The 22217-nt window shown below is 37.3% G+C and overlaps 1 protein-coding gene across 5 annotated transcripts in view; it reads left to right on the plus strand.

The window, feature by feature from the left end:
* The window catches only part of CCDC152 (coiled-coil domain containing 152), a 37220-nt gene that overhangs the window by 13092 nt on the left and 1911 nt on the right, over positions 1–22217 (plus strand). For all 5 annotated transcript variants that reach the window (XM_020888246.2, XM_020888248.2, XM_020888249.2 and 2 more), the window contains 5 exons: positions 58–126; positions 12857–12921; positions 16410–16512; positions 20481–20608; positions 21947–22030. In XM_020888246.2, the coding sequence (XP_020743905.1) occupies positions 58–126; positions 12857–12921; positions 16410–16512; positions 20481–20608; positions 21947–22030 (449 nt within the window). The remainder of the gene's footprint in view (positions 1–57; positions 127–12856; positions 12922–16409; positions 16513–20480; positions 20609–21946; positions 22031–22217) is intronic.

Consider the following 22217-nt stretch of genomic DNA (forward strand, 5'->3'; position numbering starts at 1 on the left):
GGTAATAATTCCAAAACAAAAGTAAATATTCAAATAGATTTATCTTTTATGTTTTAGAATGTGCTACTCTTCATGATATGATAAAAGGGCTGCAGCATACCATTGAAAGTCAACATAATTTGAAGGGTAAGTTAGAAAAAAAGTAAAATCTAAAAAATAATATGGTTGTATTTAAGCATCTTTAAGAATAGAAAGTTTTTACATTGGTGACAGTAAACTTCTCTTAATCTGATCTTGTTAAATTTATCAGCTAAGAGCAGGATTCCTTACTATTCAGTATCTCCCTAAATTATTGTAACATAAGAAATGTCATGCTGAACAGAACAATTCAGTCATATTCTGACAAGAACATCAGGGTTTTATAGTTGATTATAATAATTCTCTTTATTATTTTAGAAATGTTAGAAATATACTTATTCTCAGTAGTATTCTTGGTCTTTAATAACCTTGTGTTCAGTTTTAAAAGATGGGTATATGAGTAATTACATCATGAGTATTCTATTCAAACTTCAATGATAGTTTAGTTTACTATTTAATTTCTGTCATTAAGTCAGGCTTTATTTGTGTAAATGAAGCTAACATCTTCAGCTTGTCTTACTTGGATAGTCATGCTAAGCCAATAGGCCACCATTGACAAAACAAGGCAACCAAGTGTTTTGTCTTGCTTTAATTTAGCTACAGTGCAATGTTAGTGGCATTTTCCTCTACTATAATTAATTAATAAAAGTCGTTCAGTCATGTCCCACTCTTTGTGACCCCATGACCATACAGTCAATGGAATTCTCCAGGCCAGAATACTGGAGTAGGTAGCCTTTCACTTCTCCAGGGGATCTTCCCAACCCAGGGATTGAACCCAGGTCTCCCGCATTGCAAGCAGATTCTTTACCAGCTGAGCCACAAGGGAAGCCCAAGAATACTGGAGTGGGTAGCCTATCCCTTCTCCTAGGATCTTCCTCTACTGTGTTAGAGTTTAAACTAAATTGCCTCTACGGTCTCATAAAACTGACACCAAACAATAAGAATTTTTTATCTTAGTCCTCTGCTTTTCTCATAATGAAACTACTTTACATATGTAGGGGCCATACAATACTGACCTTACATGGTATTTATTTGATTTGATGTGTTATTCCTTATAGTCTTTTAAGAATTACTATTAGTTCTTATTTTTTCCTCATTACCTAAAAATATTTCCTCAAGTGTTAGTGAAACAAATATAGAAACTGGATCAGAAGACTTCACACGTACACTGCTCAACAGCATCTGCAGTTCATAAGGATTCATTTCCATGTTAATACACTACTAAGAGCTGTTCTGGAGATCAAGAAGGGTAGTAGATAGGGAACCATACCATCTCCAATATCTTTTTTAAATTTTTTCCTGCAGATGTCTGATTACGGTATGTCCCATAGGTTTTTGCTTGACTTGGTTCTAGCATCCTGCTCATTTTTTCCCAGTATTTGATCCCTATCCCACACCTGGTTTGGGCTTTCAATTTTCCATCTCAGTGCCAATGGCTCAGAACAACTTTTCCTTTCTCTGACTAAATATGACACCCAGCTGCATTTTTTTTTAATGTATCTGTTCATAATCCTTTATAGGATTCAACTCTTTCCAGGAGTTTAACTCTTTCCAGGATTTTGTTCACAGAAAACATCTACCAGAAATTAACATTAAATACTTTGAAGTTCCAGAAAGTTGATAATTATAAACATGTTAAACATATTGCTTTATAAGAGATTATCAAATATCAACCAATAGTCAAGAATATCATATTTTCACAGGTATGGCAGTACAGATCTTTTAATAATCCATTTCTGAAAAATGGATATGCTATGCTGCCTCTAAGAAAGTGATTCACTGATTTCATTTGTCCAGTGCTTCTACAGGTTTTGATCAACATGATAGATGTGAACTACCTGTCTGTCTTCTCTTTCATCTGTTTGATTCTCAAGATTGTATGGATAATTTGCTTATCAAGTTTACAGTGGTTATAAATGTCTGCCTCCCTAGATACTATTTCCTTTTCTTAATATAAACCTGACTTTTTTTTTCTAAGATTCATTCTTAATCCACGTGATCATATGCCTTGGGAGAAGTTAGTTACACCCCAACTCCAAGGAAGGGCTTCTGAAATATTTCCCTCTCTTCCAAAAAACTGTTCTGGTTGTTAAGTCTGCATATAGTGCCTGAAATTGTTGCAGACTGTTTGCTTTCAACCTGAAAGTGATGACAACATTGAGGAGAGCAGCAAGAAGAGACTAAAAGGACATGATGTCTTGACTGCATTATTGAGTTACTGAACCAGCTGCCCTCTCAACTTAAGAGTTTCTTCAGCCACTATGAGAGAAATGATACCTCCCTTTACTCTCATCCATCAGTCTTTTCAGTAGTTGCTTATGGGCTGTGTAAAAGATGATCCATTGAAATGCAGAAAGAAAACAACACAATTCCTATTAATGCTTATTTTTTATTAAAAGTAGTCATGTACTAGAGAAGGAAATGGCACCCCACTCCAGTACTCTTGCCTGGAAAATCCCATGGACGGAGGAGCCTGGTAGGCTACAGTCCATAGGGTCGTGAAGAGTCGGACACAACTGAGAGACTTCACTTTCACTTTTCACTTTCATGCATTGGAGAAGGAAATGGCAACCCACTCCAGTGTTCTTGCCTGGAGAATCCCAGGGACAGAGGAGCCTGGTGGGCTGCCGTCTATGGGGTAGCACAGAGTCGGACATGACTGGAGCAACTTAGCTTCACAGCAGCAGCAGCAGTCAGTCATGTATGGATGTGAGTTGAACTATAAAGAAAGCTGAGTGCTGAAGAATTGATGCTTTTGAACTGTGGTGTTGGAAAAAACTCTTGAGAGTCCCTTGGACTGCAAGGAGATCCAACCAGTCAATCCTAAAGGAGATCAGTCCTGGATTTTCATTGGAAGGACTGATGCTGAAGCTGAAACTCCCAATACTTTGGCCACCTCATGCGAAGAGCTGACTCACTGGAAAAGACCCTGATGCTGGGAAAAATTGAAGGCGGGAGGAGAAGGGGACAACAGAGGATGAGATGGTTGGATGGCATCACCGACTCAATGGACATGAGTTTGAGTAAACTCCAGGACTTGCTGATGAACAGGGAGGCTGGGCGTGCTGCAGTCCGTGGGGTCGCAAAGAGTCGGACACGACTGAGCGACTGAGCTGAAGGCAAATAATTTGATGAAAATTTAATAATGGAATGTTATTCCTTATTCTTTCTGCATATCAGTTATACATCATTTATGATACACAAGATTCTTCTTCTCCCAAGGAAAGTAGGAGTTCTAAAACTAAACAGTTGCATCTTTATTTTTTCTTGTCTCAGTGTACTGCTATGTAGTACAGTCTACATGGACCTGCTTAAGAGGGTTTATACATTATATTAACTACTTACAATCAAAATAATCCTTTCAACTTGGACAGTAGCTTTAAGAAATAAAACATGTTTGACAATAGCACTAATAATGCAAGCACAAATCAGCAATAAAAAAGTAGCAAAAAAAAAAAAGTAGCAGAGCTGTCATTTCTACTCTTGTGCAAGTTCAGACACATTAACAAGTTTAAAAATAATGAAAAACTATCATAACTGATGAAATGTCAGACAATGGTGGCCAAGTATAACTGCTTTGGAAAAAATCTATAGCAGGACTGTTTGCAAATGAATATTTAGAAATGGTTTCATCATTAGGTGATTGGGGGCCAAAAATGTGTCAACTTTAAATATTTTTACTTGCGTATTAAATTTGGCATAGAAATGCTAAATTCAATTAAAAATTCTTCAAACAATGATCTAACGATGATTCTCAACCCTTTGTTAAATGTTTGTTTTCAAAAATCTTTTGAGAGGCTTATAATAACATCAAGGAAGATGGATTTAACAGAATTTCAAAAAACAAATCACTTTTGCATAATCAGTGTTTGGGACTGAAAAATGAGTACCTTAGACCCTTCATATCTGCAGGTCCTGCATCCATGGATTCAACCAACCCAGACTGTAAATACTTGAAAAAAAATTCAGAAAGTTGCAAAAAAGCAAAACTTGAATTTGCCAAGGGCTCCTAACTATTAATGGCAGAAAGCAAAGAGGAACTAAAGAGCTTCTTGATGAAGGTGAAAGAGGAGAATGAAAAAGCTGGCTTAAAACTCAATATTAAAAAAACTGAGATCATGGCATCCAGTTCCATTCCTTCATGGCAAATAGAAGGGAAAAACATGGAAGCAGTGACAGATTTCCTCTTCTTGGGCTCTAAAATCACTCAGGGTGGTGACTGCAACCATGAAATTAGAAGACAACTGCTTCTTGGCAGGAAATCTATGACCAACCTAGACAGTGTATTAAAAAGCAGAGACATCACTTTGCTGACAAATGACAAAGGTCCATCTAGTCAAACCTTTGGTTTTTCCAGTAGTCATGTACAGATGTACCATAAAGAAGGCAGAGCACCAAAGAATTGATGCTTTCAAACTGTGGTGCTAGAGAAGACTCTTGAGAGTCCCTTGGACAGCAAAGAGATCAAACCAGTCAATCCTAAAAGAAATCAAGACTAAATATTCATTGAAAGGACTGATGCTGAAGCTGCAATGATTTGGCCACCTGATCCGAACAGTTTACTCATTGGAAAAGACCCTTATGTTGGTTAAGACTGAAGGCAGGAAAAGAGGGCAACAGAGGATGAGATGATTGGAAGGCATCACTGATTCAATGGACGTGAACTTGGGCAAAGTCCAGGAGATGGTGAGGGACAGGAAGGCCTGGCATGCTGCAGTCCATGGGGTCACCAAGAGTTGGATATGACTTGGTGACTGGACAACAACAAAAGTAACTATTTGCATTGTATTTATAACTATTTACATAGCACTTACATTGTATTAGGTGTTATAAGTAACCTAGAGATAAAAAAATATTAAAAAGATATACAGGATGTGCATGCTGCTGCTGCTAAGTTGCTTCAGTCATGTCCGACTCTATGCGACCCCATAGACGGCAGCCCACCAGGCTCCCCCATCCCTGGGATTCTCCAGGCAAGAATACTGGAGCGGGTTGCCATTTCCTTCTCCAGTGCATGAAAGTGAAAAGTGAAAGTGAAGTCTCTCAGTTGTGTCCTACACTTAGCGACCCCATGGACTACAGCCTACCAGGCTCCTCCGTCCATGGGATTTTCCAGGCAAGAGCACTGGAGTGGGGTGCCATTGCCTTTATGCAAATACTACACCATTTTATGTAAGGGGCTGGAGTATATCCATGAATTTTTGTACCCACAGCTGTCCTGGAACTATAATCTCCAGTGGAAACCCAAGGATGACTGTGTTATGATTTAGTAAGTGCAGCCAGTGAATCATTTTTACCATCAAATCCAAGTATCAAGACAGCCTGAATATTAAAAATATTTTCATAATCAAAGAGTTAAATCAACATTGTAAAAGCTACTGATGCATTTCCAGTGGCATTATCCCACTAAAATTTATTAACAATAATAGTGATTCAATAATTTTAAAGTTTTATAACAGTGCTTTAAATAATATTAGAATAAATTAACATTTTTTCCTCTTTAGTTCACCTTAACTTCTACTTGTATCCATTTTAAGAATTATATACAGTAATAAAGTGACATATATATATAATTTATAAATAATTAGACAAGAATTGGGGTGTACATTCTCATTATTTTTATTAACAGGGCACACAATTATGAGAGTTTAGAGACTATTAGTTTACAATACTTTACCTGTTTGTCACTACTTTTTAGGTTTTGTGATTTTTGTTATTTATGTTGGCCCGCCTATTCCCTCTTAATATTTCCCAGTTAAATCTGAGACAGTGGGTGATCCCTCTTACCATTCCCTGATGGCTCAGTAGTAAAGAATCTGGCTGCCGATGCAGGAGACTTGGGTTTGATCCCTAGGTTGGGAAGATCTGGAGAAGGAAATGGCAACCCACTCCAGTATTCTTGCCTAGAGAATCCTATGGACAGAGGAGCCTGGTGGGCTACAGTCCATGGGGTTGCACAGAGTCGGACACGACTTAGCAACTGAACCACAGCAAACCGTCTGTGGCAACAGCGCTGGAAGTCTGTAACTTGCGGGAAAACCTGATCTCTCGTTCTCATGTGTGACTGGGTGATTAAGTCAAATATATTTTCTGAGATGTCCTTATTGTCAAGGACCAAATGAGCTCCTCATTTATTACTGCTAACCTGGCACAGAGAAGGAAAGTCAGGAAACAATATTTAATGACATCTGTTATGCCGTCTATCAGGCTGGAGAAAGGCAAGGGCCCATTGTGTAGATTATGCAAGAGTGTTGGCAGCCCTTTATCCTGTGAGCCTTTGTTTTCTTGTTGCTCCATTACCCTCTCCTCTGCTTCCCAATTTGGTCTTTATACTTCAAAGAATGAATTCATTCTATCTTTGAAGTAATATGTGTTTGGAGTTCAGGATATGAACATAAAATAGAGTATGATTCATCACAATATATAATAAATGATAGGAAAATTTTTATATTGTTTCTTATATTATTGTAAATACATTATTCTATATTCTACTTTAGGAGAATCTCAGTAATTCACTACATGAAAGATAGTGACATTATACCTGCTAACTTATCATCAGTGGTTATTACTGCCCGGGCAAAGAAAACAAGATTCAGAGCTCTTTTCCCACTAGAGGAGAATTATTGCGATAAAACCAGCCCTAGATCAATTGAATTTCAGGAATTTAAACACATGGGCAGTGAAAAGAGAAAAAAATAGAGACGTGAAATCAGCCAAAAATACAGAGCACCTCCAAAATCAGTAGAATTCAAACATATTTGCCAATTTTCTCTAATTTATTACAACTTAATATTGCTTTTTTCCTGTCTGAACTGAGCCTGAATAACTTAAATTTACTTGAGACTTTATACTCTAAAAGAGTGGATTTTAAGGAAGACATTGTTAGGGGCAGTGCAGCTTTACTGTACAAAATTGTGCTAAACAAAATGATGTAGTCAAAACTGATCACTGATCAGAATGTTTTGAATAGATCAAAGCATAATTCAGTGTTATTCTATAAAAGAATTGTATGAGAAACTAAGCTAATCCATGATCAACTACTACTTAAGAAAAAAATAATGCTTACATGAAAATTAGTTTGAAAAATGTAGAAATAGTTTTTTCAACATAATTGTGAGAAAGACCTTAAAATAATCAGACTTTTTAGCTTATAGTATATCTTTTGAAGAATGCTATCATATTTATATAAGCATCTTCTAAGTATGGGGAAATGACTTCTTATGAATATATACTGTAGAATCTTCATTATTTAAAAATTGCCACCTTCCAAGAGAGATTTCTTAAAGGAACATTAAAAGGAAGGTAAAGAACAAAGCCTATAAATAATTGAGGCTACCAACATAATTTTCAGGGCACAGTGCAAAGTGAAAACGTGTAGCCCATGTTCAAAAAGCAGGGGAAAAAATAACATTAAAGGTTCTGAAATATAAAGCTTCTTCCTTTCTTTTGTTGTCTCTCTCAGTTGTCAGGATATTTTATTTATCACTCTCAGTGAAAAATGCTTTTAATTTTAATTATGAGCATGAATTTTACTATTCATCTTTCTATTGTACAACCTAGTTTTAAATTCAAAGAACACAACTCATATGTGGAAGTACAGAAGTACATGATTAATACTTCATAGTTTATACTTGTATATCTATTTCATTCTTACCAGAATAGTGGAAATGCTACACAAAATTACCTCAACCATTTTTCATTCATTTTAATTCTTGAGACATGCACATTCTACCAACACTCTCTCCCTTCTGCTTACTGATGAGTAAAAAAAGACTGAAATGAAAAGTAACTATGAATTTCCCTAATTTTCCCTTTTGTTCCATGTCATCATTTTTTGTTTGGCTCATAGAAGTAACAGAAGTAGTAAGAAAGGATATGATAGAGTTGCTTGTTCATTCATGTTTCTTAGAAGACCATTTCCTTCTTTCTGGATTTAAAGCAAAGTCTAGCTCAGGTTAGAGAGCAATTCCTTGTCAAGTATCAGGACCAGGTGGACGCTACAGTGATCAAGATGCTATTTGACTTTATCTCTACTCCAGCCAGTGCAGCAGGAGTCTTATACCTTAAGGAAGTAGAGATATGTGTTTGAAATTCTAATGTGAAATCTGGGAAGATGATGAAAAACAGCAGTGCCAACAATAATAATATAACATGGAGTATAATAATAATATAACATAGATTATACTACAGATGAAAGCCAAAAAAAAGCCAACTGAGGTGCAGTATGAAATATTAAGGAGGCTAGCTATTTCTTCAGTAGATGACTTTAATTCATAGGTAAGTTATGTGCTTCTGTTTAGCATAATTACAGATATGCCAAAGCTAGATACTAACATTTAGATGGGTTGATCAGTATTTCTGGCAGAGGGAAGACTTAACATCATTAAAATGTCATTTTCCTAAATTTAACATACACATTTCACATAGTTTAAATTAAAATATTAAATCTAAGGGTAAAGGAGAAGATTGCATAAGCTAACCTTACAGTTCATTTAACAGAAGAAACAAACAAAAACAAAATATGAAAAATAAGAAGAACGTAAGGGAGGAGGTCTTCCACTACCAGAAAACAGCATGCTCAGAAGCCATTGTAATGAAATCAATATGGTATTGGCATAGAAAGTGAAAAATACATCCATGGAAAGAATGATGTAGAGTCTAGAAACAGGCCCCAATATTTGCTAACTTAATGTATGATGCAAGGAATATTTCAATTTATTGAAAAAGAATGATATTTAAAGTATGGTACTGGCACATACCAGTAAAGTATGTGCTGGAAAGTTTTCCAACCATATCAACAATAAATTCCAGATGGATTTTAAAAAACACTTTAGTGCAAAAAAGAACAATAGAAACTTAAAATCCAGGAAAAGCATACAACCTGGAGCTGAGGGATAGCATCTTAACCAATCTGGGAAGCTCAGTTACTATATAAAGTAAAAAAAAAGACCTAACACACTTTCTTAACAACAATGCAACAAAAGTACAAACAACAACAATGTAAAAAGAACTCTGCATACTATGTGTAAAACAAGTCAAAAAATAAATGATTTATTTGAAATAAAAGTGTTTTCAAATATCAACTTAGTTTATATCTACAATACAAGAGCTCTACAAATTGATCAGCAGGAACAAAGAATTTTTAAATGGGCACCTTTAATGTCTGGCTCAGGTACAGATCCTTGCTCTGTTTCAAACCCTCAGTTCTGTTCAGTCTCTCAGTCGTGTCCGACTCTTTGCAACCCCATGAATCGCAGCACGCCAGGCCTCCCTGTCCATCACCAACTCCCGGAGTTTACTCAAACTCATGTCCATCGAGTCAGTGATACCATCCAGCCATCTCATCCTCTGTCGTCCCCTTCTCCTCCTGCCCCCAATCCCTCCCAGCATCAGGGTCTTTTCCAATGAGTTAACTCTTCACATGAGGTGGCCAAAGTATTGGAGTTTCAGCTTCAGCGTCAGTCCTTCCAATGAACACCCAGGACTGATCTCCTTTAGGATGGACTGGTTGGATCCCCTTGCAGTCCAAGGAACTCTCAAGAGTCTTCTCTAACTCCACAGTTCAAAAGTATCAATTCTTCAGGGCTCAGCTTTCTTTACAGTCCAACTCACATCCATACATGACCAGTGGAAAAACCATAGCCTTAACTAGACGGACCTTTGTTAGCAAAGTAATGTCTCTGCTTTTTAATATGCTGTCTAGGTTGGTCATAACTTTCCTTCCAAGGAGTAAGCATCTTTTAATTTCATGGCTGCAGTCACCATCTGCAGTGATTTTGGAGCCCCAAAAAATAAAGTCTGACACTGTTTCCACTGTTTCCCCATCTATTTCCCATGAAGTGATGGGACCAGAATTTAGTTTTCTGAATGTTGAGTTTTAAGCCAACTTTTTCACTCTCCTGTTTCACTTTCATCAAGAGGCTTTTTAGTTCCTCTTCACTTTCTGCCGTAAGGATGCATCTGCATATCTGAGGTTGTTGATATTTCTCCTGGCAATCTTCAAACCCTCACCACACACTAAATCAGGACTGACTTTTTCCTGATCTAAGTATATCTGATTTTCCTTAAAACACCTAGTGATTAACAAGAGTGAAATGATTAACAAGAGTAAAAATGTGAAGCACCCCTCCGTCTCCATCATGTCAAGAGAAGAGTTTTGATTTAAAAAAAAAAAATGTCATAATTATGATAGGTATGAAATAGTAGGGCAAATTGAAGATGAAAAACTGTATTTTACTTAAATTCATTTTTTCTTAAGTTTTACTTAATAGGGCATTATCTAAATAAAACTATGGTTCTCAAAAATGTGGCTCAAAGATTAAACCTTCCTTTCCTTCTAGTTTAGCTTAGCTTAGGATATCAACTCATCTTCTTTTTTAAAATATTTATTTATTTGGCCACACCAAGTCTTAGTTGCAGTGTATGGGATCTAGTTCCCTGACCAGGGATCAACCCCTGACTCCCTGCATTGAGAGCTCAGAGTCTTAGCCACTGAACCACCAGGGAAGTCCCTCATCTTTTTTGGACAGTGGTTTTGTTTCCCTCACCTATCCTAGAATACAAACTATACTAATCCTCAAATACAGATCAATCCAGCCATATACTTGTTTGACTTAACAGTGCTATAGGCACTGAAGGCTATTGGTAAAAAAAAAAAAAAACATAAATTGCAAACACATTTTAATTTGAGTCCCAGTTTCACATATACCCTTAATTTATCCAGGCTTTTAAATTTTTCATTAAGTCCCCAACTTTAAATATTTATATCTCTTTGAACCTACTATACTTTCTATTTCATAGAAAAAATGAAAACTGTCAGACATAAACTACCTGATTTTCTGTCACCTACTACCCCTTCTTCCCACTGCAGTTCCTCCAGTGTATTCATAAACAGACATATCCTTACTTCTTCCTCCTTTGAAGGAAAAAAAATCCTTCTTCCTATCCAAAGTTATTTTTCCACTTAACTCTCATCTCTCTTCACCTTTCTTCTGGGATGTTGCATCTTCTATTGTCCCTTCCTTTCTCTCTTTCATTTCCCTCTTTCTATTGGTCATTCCTCTCAGCTTTTAAACAACTCAGATCTCTCCCATCTTTTCAATAAACACAACAAAGTGTCCTTGATTTTGGATTTATTCCCTGCAATTACCCTCACTCTTTCCTTTTGCAGGGAATCTCAAGGGAATAGTCTGCACTCACTATCTCTATTTCCTTACCTTCATCTAGTCTTTGGGCTTCCCTGATAGCTCAGTTGGTAAAGAGTCCACCTGCAATACAGGAGACCCCTGTTCAATTCCTAGGTCGGGAAGATCCACTGGAGAAGGGATAGGTTACCCACTCCAGTATGCTTGGGCTTCCCTTGTGGTTCAGCTGGGAAAGAATCCACCTGCCATGTGGGAGACCTGGGTTCAATCCCTGGGTTGGGAAGATCCCCTAAAGAAGGGAAAGGCTACCCACCTCAGTACTCTGGGCTGGATTAGTCATACATGGACTATACAGTCCATGGGGTTGCAGAGAATTGGACATGACTGAGTCACTTTCACTTTGACTTCACTTTTCACCTAGTCTTCAACGTAGAACAACTGGGCATCTCCCAAAGATTTCAGATTCAAAGTTCTCTCATTTCACCTTTTTATTGCATTTACTGCCATGGATTATAACCCCCATAAACTCTCTTCTCTTAGTAACACCCTCTCCTGCATCTCTGGACACTTCTTAGTCTCCTTTATAGGATAGGATATAGGGTAGTTTCCTTTAGCCATTTTTAAATGTTTCTCAGCCTATAAGAAATATTCTCCTGAATATCTCAAGCATTTCAAATTTGGCATGATAAAGATAGAGATTCATCATTCTACTCCTAAAAATCTTCCCCTTTTAATTTTTCCCAACTTGATTAACAGTTTTCATCCATTCAAATCAGAAACCTAGAAGGCAAAGGTTCCCCTTTTGCTTTAGCTGCTGCTATCCAACCAGTATTAAGTCTCCTGGTAATTCTATCATCTATATATTTGTCTTTATTTTCCATTGTCTCCTACTGCCAGTGACCTAATTTAGGCTCCCATTATTTCTTACTTGATCTATTACTGATGTATGGACATCCTCTGGGGTCAGCCCCTTCCCTATTCATCCTCCGCACTGCCAGATAATCTTTTTGAACATGTAACTAATCATTTCATTTCACTGTTCAGAATTCTTTGATGAGTCTATAACCTATAAAATAAAATTCAAAGTTTTTCACCCAGAATCTGTCTACCTCCTATAAAGTTACTTTCCCAACCTATTTAACACATTCTCCTTATAATTTACACTCCAACAATGCTGTACTTGAATTGTAATTTTCCCAAATGTGCTATATTCATTCAAGTCCAAAGTCTTCTGGATAGTTTTCTGTATCTAGAATGCATCCCTCCAACTTACTACTTAAGTCTCAGATCAAGTGCTTCCTCGTCCATAAACTCTTTCCTGACTTAGAAATGACCTAAGCTTTTCTTCCATATCTCCCCGCCATATTTCAGACACACTGCCATTACAGAACGGTTATCTCAGCATTGTCATAACTGCCTACACATCTGTCTTACCACTAGGCTAGAAGTTCTTTGAACAGCAATAATTTTTTTGTTTCCGCATTCCCAATGTCATGCACAGAGCCTAATGTGTAGTAGATTTTGTATTCACATATTTAATACATACATGAACAGAAACTTGATGGGTTAAAAATATTCCCATATTATTTGAAAAGTTCTATATATTATAATACTCTTCAATGACTTTTACACAGGTGAAAATGAACAACTAAAAAGAAATGCTGATCTTATGAAAGAAAAGTTTAAAGTGCATGAACAGGTGAGTTTATGTGTCTTTATAGTCAATCAAATCCCTGTGGAGCACTGTCTTCCCAAATTAGAAAAAAAAAAGTCATTTTTCATTAATAGAAGCAGCCAAAAAGATACAAGTTTTGAAGACCCTCAGTGTTTTACAGATAATGCACTAGTATATTGCTTGCATTACTTTTTCTTTTGATAAAAAGGGATGCAACAATTTTGCCATTTAAAGTTATGTTTGAGTTTTTATTATTCGGTATACTCTTAATTAGCACTTTATAAAAGCTTTTTTATGATAAAGTGAATGCCTTCAGTATTTATGATTTGAGTTATCTATTGAAATTTTATGACACCATCCAAATGAAGAGAGCATTTTGTGTGGGTCACCAATTAATTTTCTCCCAAGAGCCAACATACACTTTGCTACTTTTTCTTCTCTCCTATAAGAACAGCATCATGATAGTAATTATAGAACATAAAACATAAAATATCCTCAATGAATATAAGTTCCCACCCCTCTGCCCTTTGGGAGGTTTATTATGTGAGTTTTTTCTCATCTCCCAAGAACCAATATGTCAAACTCTGGCAGATCTAAGATTTCCAAAACTCAGCTTAGATATGTATCCACCTTAGAACTTCAACTTGAAGGATCATCTCTGTTTCAGTCTGGTTCTTCACTTAAAGAGCCTTTGAAGAAACACAAGCTAATTCTGTAAACATGCCAGAGCTTCTAGGTAATACTCAGGAGTAATGAATGGCATCTGATGTACTCTTGGAAAATTTAGCTTCTCATCACCAATTTTGAAATAATTTAAATACCTCTGGGTTATATCCCATTCTTTATATTTCCTTTATGTCTTTCCTTTATTTTTCCATCCTTTTCATATCTTTACATTTCAACAATAACTGTGAAGTCAGGGTGTAAGTGTAACTGGAACAGAAAGGGGGAAAACTTCTGCCTCCTTTCTCTTCTAATGTCAAATTGTAGAATACTTTGTCTAAGATAATATGAATCTTCAGAGGGGTGAGAATGACAGAATAAACACTGTAACCCAAGATTCTGCACTTATTAACTGCTGTCCAAAGCAAACTAAAGATAACCTCAATCTAATGAACATTCTCTAGTACAACATCTCCAGGCACATCCAAGACATATGGAGAACCACTCCCTAGAAATAAACTTAGGAGTTACTTAACAGCCGTATTTATGAGACTGGAAGATTTGTAACTTGTATTTGAAGAATTCTTAAGTTTTATAGGAAAATATAACCTGAAACTGTGCCTTAGCATTTAAAGTTGTCAAGAAAGCAAATGAAAAGAAGGCAATCAAGAAGAACCTGTTGGAATTTTGTTCCCTTAAAAAGAAGAAAGGATTGGACTCCTTGGGGCTGTTACAGGTTATACTAGAGGAGAAGAACCTAGTGAGACACAGCCTGTACCAACCCAGACATTTAAGATAGGCTTCATGCATCAAGACTACAGTGAAAATCCTCAGTCTTACCAAACTAATGGCAACATGTCAGATGGGAAAAATCAATGGAGAATGAAAAGACATGTAGATTTGTCTCCTAGAGTTTCCCAGAGCAGCAACTGCTTAGCGCACCCATATGAGTCAGGAGTCATTATGAAAGCCATTGTGTAGTTGCCCATCTAGAAATCTAGATACATGCATAGGAAAAATATCACAGTCTATGAGATTGACCCCTTGAGTCACCTACCTAACTTTAATCAAAGGCAATGGTTGGATAGGTTCAGCCATCCCTGCAAGTTTTCTGGCAAACTAAGCAGCACAAGTAGGAATCCTGACTGTATCCTCTTGAATTTAAGGAAATTCTTAACTTTTAATTATGTAAGTTAATCTTTATTTTTAATTATAGCTGCTTAATAAACCAGTGGATCTTGACTATTTTTAATCTCCTCAAATACCTGAATATCTATTAAAACCCATGAACCCTGATTTTTTAAAAAGTGCTCAAAAGGGCACATGCATGCACACAGACATGATTTTGCATACAATTTCAGGAAGTTAACAGACCCTTGAAAACCCTTTATCTGGGTCTAGGGTAAGAACCTCTAACAAATAATTCTTATTAGTATTCTTATTCATTGAATATATATCAAGGGATATACACCAGGAGGTAGGAATACAACAGTGAGTAAAAACAAAATCCCTGCTTTTACAGTGTTTAACACACATGTGTGCCCAGTCATGTCCAACTTTTTGCGACCCCATGGACTACAGTCCACCAGGCTCCTCTGTCCATGGGATTTTGGCAATAATAGTGAAGTGGGTTGCCATTTCCTACTCCAGGGGATCTTCCCGACCCAGGGATCAAACTCTCATTACCTGCATCTCCTGCACTGACAGGTAGATTCTTTACCACTGGTGCCACCTGGGAAGCCTTACCATGTTTATTAGAAGATTTTTCTGGGCCTCTTGCCTTCTTCATTGTCTCTTTCTTACTCCCCCACTTTGCTTTTATTCTTCCTTCTTTCCTTTACTCCTCTCCATTTAGAAATATACCTCTGAAAAAATTGAAAGTTTAATCTCTCTGGTGGATTTCTCTTTGCACACTTCCTCAGTGCCACTCTCCAGGGACTTCCCTGGCGGTACAGTAGGTAAGAGTCCACCTGACAGGACAGGGGCCGTGAGTTTGATCCTTGATCTGCGTGGATTCCACGTGCCACAGAGCAGCGAGCCCGTGCACCACAACCACTGAAGCCCATGTGCCTAGAGCCTGTGTTCTGCAACAAGAGAAACCACCACAATGCGAAGCCCAGGCACCCCAACTAGAGAGTAGCCCTTGCTCTCTGCAACTAGAGAAGGCCCTTGTATAGCAATGAAGACCCAGCAAACCAAAAAATAAAATAAATACTTTTTTAAATGCCACTCTCCTTATGAGCATAATAAATCACTTCTCTGCTTCAACAACCTATGAAACTAACCTCAGGAAGCTGTTGAACACGTCTCAGATCCCAAATTCATCCTTCTTTAGCCTCCTCATAAAGCTGACCCTTACCATAGATAATGCTTAACCTCCTCCTGGAGATTAGGGATGTTTATATAATTGTCAGAAATGGAAATTCAGCCCACATTCAGAGATTCACCCTATATTAGGGTAAGCTTGCTGGCTATCAAATGATACATAAAGTTGACTATATAATATAGTTTGGCTTTTTTGAAATATTTTAATGTTCAATGCATTTCTGCACACACTTAAAATATTTTGAGTATCTATGATAAGTTATGGTGATGAGAATTCAGGAGGCAAAGATAAAAAATCATTGTGTCTTAAAAAAAAAAAAATCATTGTGTCTAGATGATCTTTCTACTTGAACAAGAAATTGATCCTTCTCAAAGTTTAGCATTCAAACAATGAACAATATCTTTCCTCTCTAGATATAATTATACATCAAAAATTAATATAAACTTTGAAAATTTCATCTAATTAATCAAAAAATGTGAACACATACTTAAATTGAACAATGAATATATGTTTTAATCCATAGGAACATAGGAGTAATATCGCCAAACTTATGAGTGAAATGAAAATCAAAGAGGAGGGACATAAGATTGAAATGACAAAACTTTATCAAGATATGCAGAATAAAGGTAAGTTTTTATTTTTAATTTACTGAATTCTAAGATTCCATAAAAAACTTACATGCATATATAATTTTTTTCAGTAATTACCAGTATTCTTGAATAAATACTGTCTTAACACATCTGAATTTAGGTTTTGTTGCTTTCTATATGTTATTTATAAATTGGACTCATGGAGTTTGAATTTAACATTTTTTAATGTGAGATAGTTAATATTATTGTAAAATTAATATAAAATGTAAGCTAGCTTTTATATTTATATACTCATATATTGAATATAATTTCACTAATGAAATATTTTCCTTTAGCAAAGTAGGTCTCATGAACTAATGTTGAGAGTTAACTGGTTTCATAAAGGTATTAAAAAGTTTCTTAACAAGCCTAGATGCACACCATATGCAAAAATTAACTTGAATAATAGGTCTGAATGTAAACCTATATCTATAAAAAGCTAAAGAAAGCATAAAAGATAATCTTTGTGACCCTGAGTTAGCCACCATTTCTTACAAAGAAACAAAAAGCACAAACAATAAAGGAAAAAATTCTAAATTGAACATCAAAAACTATTAACTTCTGTCCTTCAACACAAAAGAAAATGAAAAGACAGGCTACAGACCAGTAGATAATACTTACAAATGCAAAACTGATAAAGAACTTATGTTCAAAAATCTATAAGGAACTCTTAATTCAATAATAAGTCAAACAACCCAATAAGGAAATGGACAAAATATTTGGACACAAATAATATGTACAGATGACAATAAACACATGAAAACATGCTCAACATAATTGGTTTGAAGAAAAATGCAAATTAAAACCACAATGAGATACCACATTGCACCTTCTGTTGTTCAGTCACTCAGTCATGTCCGACTCTTTGCAACCCCATGGACTCAAAACTTCAATGCCAAGTGTTGGTGAGGATATGGAGCAATTAGAATTCTCATACATTACCAGTGGGATTGTAAAATTACACAACAACTTTTGCAGTTTCTTTGGGTTCTCTGAGAAGCAGATGCCTAGATAGAATTAGACATTCAAGAGATTTGTAAAGGAAAACATTTGTGAGGGTAGATAGGGAACTGGGGGAGATGGGTTAGCTGTTACAGATCGAACCGATGTGAAAAAGAGAAGGAAGAAAGGGGTGCTGGCCAGGTGAAGTCAGTCTGTGACACATTTATAAGAAAAAAGTCAGCAAAGTTGGGCCAAAGTTGCCCATCAACCAAGTTCTGCAACTCTCAGAAACAAATCTGCCTTAGTATCCATGCCAAGTTCAGTCAGTGGCTAGGAGCAGCTCTTGGGAATCCTGACCTCAGCATAAATATGGTCATGAAAAACAATGAGTCAGTTATGTTCCCTGAAGTTGGAGATCTGAAAGATGCATTTTCTTGGCCACAACAGTCCCCTCCTTATGCTATACGTACCTCCTTCTCCATAGGAGTTCAGGCAGCAGGTTCTCCATACTTCCTGTGGACACTTCTTCCTCAGGAGAAACCTAGAAGAGGGGTTGTTGAAATGTTCTTCCTCCTAGGAACCTAATTGTGTATTTTCAGTCAGCAGGTCCTAGACCAAAACCTTGGTTCAGGTTAGGGAACCGAGCAAAGAATAATTTTTAACAGGGCCATGTGCCCTCAGCCTCCTGTTCCTCCATTCTTATTTCTTTTGTACTTGTTAAGCAGCATTTACTGCTCATCTGTTAACTAACTCTATGATTCTCAAAAACACCCGTTTGGCTGCTTTCTGACCTTTCTGGTCATTATGATAATTGTGGCCTCCTGGCTTCTGGCAGTCAAGCACCATCATCTGGCTTCTATAACTTGGTGGGGGAAGGGGGACACCATTCATGAATATTAATGAGCCCAACTTTATAACCTCTTACTGTTAGACCTAGCTTGCAGATAAGAGTGAAAGTTGAACTTCTTAGCGATGCTGGTTTGTCTCTCACCAGCACATTCCCTGTGGCTTGATTAATAGTGTGTCTTCTGTGTCCTCCTAAGGAACATAATCCTTTGGTGCATTTTCTTGCCTCGCAAGATACATCTACTCAAGCATGCCAGCTTTTGAGAGCCTCCTTATACCTTTCTCGCTAGCTGCCAGGGCATCTCAGGTGTTGCCACTTCTCTCTGTTTTGGCCAGTGCTTTCTCTAGAGGTCTAAGGCTACTCCAACAGAATTTGCCCCATATCCTGGGTCCTTGCTAGGGTATTATGTCCCCTGACCCTAAAGATTATCTTCAAGTCCATGAATTCTTGCTTACCTAGTCTTAGTTTCTGTCTTCTTCTATCCAGCACCCTCAAAGTGGTTTCTCAAGGGTATTCACATGGCTCTTCCCAATACAACCTAGCTAATTCTTGCAGCTCTTTGGGGGTATATTCACTTTCCCCACTTACCAGCCCCAGCACTCCCCTAGCCAGGTGATACTGAGCTTTAACCCTAGTTACTGGCCTAGCCACCAGAAGAGGCCAGGCAGCTTTGGAGAGGAGCCTCTGCAGCATCTTTCATCAGCTAAGCTAAGGGCTAGCTTTTACTAGGAAAAGGTAGGTCACTCCTGCCAATTCTGAGCATTTAGGGGAGCTGTCAAAGCAGTTTCCTCACAGGCATTGATCCAGATATCCATGTCCTATTTTTTAGGATATTAGGTGTTTCCAACCAGGATCCTAATTTAGTATGGCACACCTGTTTCAGCTGAGCATTTAAACCTCTCTGGAGTTCTGCAACATTAATGATTAGACTCTGTTGCTCAGCTGTGCCTGCTCATCCTCTAGAGTTCATAAGAGCCTGTCTGTGGGCTTCCAAAGAGACCGTCTGACTCACACCTGTTCTTTAAATCTTTACCTTCTAACAGCTCTCAGTTTCTTATTATCCCAATGCAGGTAGATGTAAGAGATGCAGGTTCGATCCCTGGGTTGGGAAGACCCCCCAGAGGAAGGCACGGCAACTCACCTCCAGTATTCTTGCCTGGAGAAGCCCAGAGACAGAGGACCCTGGTGGTCCATGGGGTCACAAAGAGTCAGATACGACTGAACCAGCTGAGCGTGTACACACAGGAGGCCAGTTTAATTTAGCGATAAATAACTCTTCTGTCTTGGTGAGCTTTGTTTCTCTCATCTTCAAATGCCTGAACTATTATACCTACAAGGTATTCACCTCCACCAGGATGTTTTCCCAGATAACCTCTGGGAAAACCTTCAGTGGGCTTCCCTGAAGGCTCAGTGGTGAAGAATCCGCCTACCAATGCGAGAGAGATGGGTTCAATCCCTAGACTGGGAGGATCCTCTGGAGAAGGAAGTGGCTGCCTACTCAAGTATCCTTCTCTGGGAAATCCCGTGGACAGAGGAGCCTGGCAGGCTACACTCCATGGGGTCACAGAAGATTTGGACATGACTTAGCGACTAAACAACAACAAAATCTTGAGTAATCAGACCCCTGTGGTGTACTAGGAACTCACAGTCTTCCACAAACCACTGATGATGGCGTCCTCTTCCTCGCAAAGTGTTAAGTGCCCATCCTAACTGTTTCTTGTGCTGATTCATATCCTCCAAGGAACCACTGAAATGGGAGTAGAAATTCAAAGAAATTTATTGGACAAAATGCTGATGAAGGGAAATAATGAGGGAGCCAGAACAAGCTGGTATACCTCTAGTCATCCTGTGATGTGAAGCCCTCTATACCTAGAAACCCAGGCTTTGTGTCCCTTTTTAACCAATAAATCTCCTATTCTCCAGGCATTCAGAGAACATTATTCTCTAGATATTTAAGAGTAAAAATTAGTTTACTCATTCAAAAGCATTCAACGGGCAGCCCTTTTGTTTCAGTCATTTTTAAGGGACTTGTTAAAACTATATAAAAGCTACCCTGCACATAAACAGTTTCTAAAATACATTTTTATTTATAAAGTGTACTTTCTTGTTTGTTTAAATACAAAAAAGTAATCTTTTAAGATTTTTGAAATGTTAAGGTGAATTTTTTTTTATTCAGTCAAATTAAGCGAAGAAAAGAATAAAGAACTGATAGAGAAAAAGGAGTTGGAAATTTCCGAGTTAAATGCAAAGTTAAGAACTCAAGAAAGGGAAAAACAAAATGAAATGATCAAACTACAGCTAGAGGTAAGTGTTTAAGGCTCTGCTGAATTTGAGGATGCATCTCTTAGTCTAGGCCATTCTTGTCATCCCAGTGAAATTTCAGGATTAGAAACAACCCTGTGAGACAGTTTCACACATGCTTATTCTTTATCCATAGCCTGCAATGCTCAAACCCTACTCAACTGTTAGCTACACTGCCTTTCAGCACTTGGCCTCAAAGTGGGACTCTTCAGTCGTTCAAAAGGTGCTGATTTCCATAGAGGGTACTATCTCCTCTGGGTGCAGAGACAGCTCAAAGATTACCTGCATGTGACAGCTGAGTCTGTGCAGCCGTTTTAGGACTACCATTCTAGCAGTCGGGAGAGTGTTTTTAATCCTTAATGTCACTCTCTCCTCAGCAGTAACTGTGAAACCCTGATGAACCAACTGCAAGTTTTTCATTTGCAATAAATAACTATTTTTTCCCTAATAAATGTGTAGAAAGATAGATGGTGAAGAATCTGCCTGCAATGCAGGAAACCTGGGTTCGATCCCTCAGCTGGGAAGACCCCCTGGAGAAGGGAACAGCTACCCACTCCAGTATTCTACCTGGAGAATCCCATGGACTATATAGTCTATAGGGTCACAAAGAGCCAGGCACGACTGTGCAACTTTCACTTGCTATTTTTCTTCATTGTAACTATTCATTCTCTCCCCAAACCAGAACACAATCTTACTGAGTTTATTCTTAGTTCACACTGAGGCTACACTAAACTCAACATCAAGGAAAAATAATGGAAGATTTTGCCCAAAAAAATGACCTGTAAGAATGGCCCATGAGAATTTTTTTAACCTGATACAGCTTAATGTCAAACCAGCAAGCATTCAAACTAAATCAGTAAAATCATATCCAAATTCTACTATTTAGCCTCAGTTTCTATAGAGAAGGGTATTTAAATTTTTTCCCATGACTGTTGATTACACTACATTTTCTTTACAAAATACACTCATAGTAACATGAAAGTATTTTTATCTACCTTTAAGTTAATGAGATTCTCAACCCTAGTTAACTAGATTCTTAACCCTACATGATAGAATCAACTGATGTCTTGAGGAAAAATGCTCCTGACCCCACCCCAGAATCTCTAAGGTAGTATCCAGGTATTCGGTTCTTTAAAAAACCTGTCCAGATAACTTTAAAGTGCAGCTGGGGTTAATCTTGTTTGGGTAGTCCTTGTTCTGAAGACTTTCCTATCTTCTGTTATACAGTGAATACACTTGAACTACAGGTTATACATCTAAGAATATAGTGGATTATATTTATAGAAACAGTTGTTTCATTTAACTAGAATGTTCTCAATTTTCTTTTTAAACTTGATTCAGTTTGATGCCAAGCTAGCAAGAGTTCAAACTAAAGCAAAGTCATATCCAGATTCTACTGTTTCACCACACAGTATCTACAAAAGGGTACGTGAGTTTTCTTCCATGACTGTTGCTCAAAAAAATTCTTAATGTGTTTCCATAAAAGTTGTATTTACTTAGCAGTTTTCCTGAAAATATATCTATCCCACTATGAGAAAGACATTATTAATTTTTAATAATCTTTCTAAGTCACTTTCAATTTAAACTAGTAAATCTTAGTAGTAAATTAAAA

Source organism: Odocoileus virginianus, chromosome 14 (assembly GCF_023699985.2).
Source record: "Odocoileus virginianus isolate 20LAN1187 ecotype Illinois chromosome 14, Ovbor_1.2, whole genome shotgun sequence".
In the NCBI taxonomy this organism is placed as follows: Eukaryota; Metazoa; Chordata; class Mammalia; order Artiodactyla; family Cervidae; genus Odocoileus; species Odocoileus virginianus.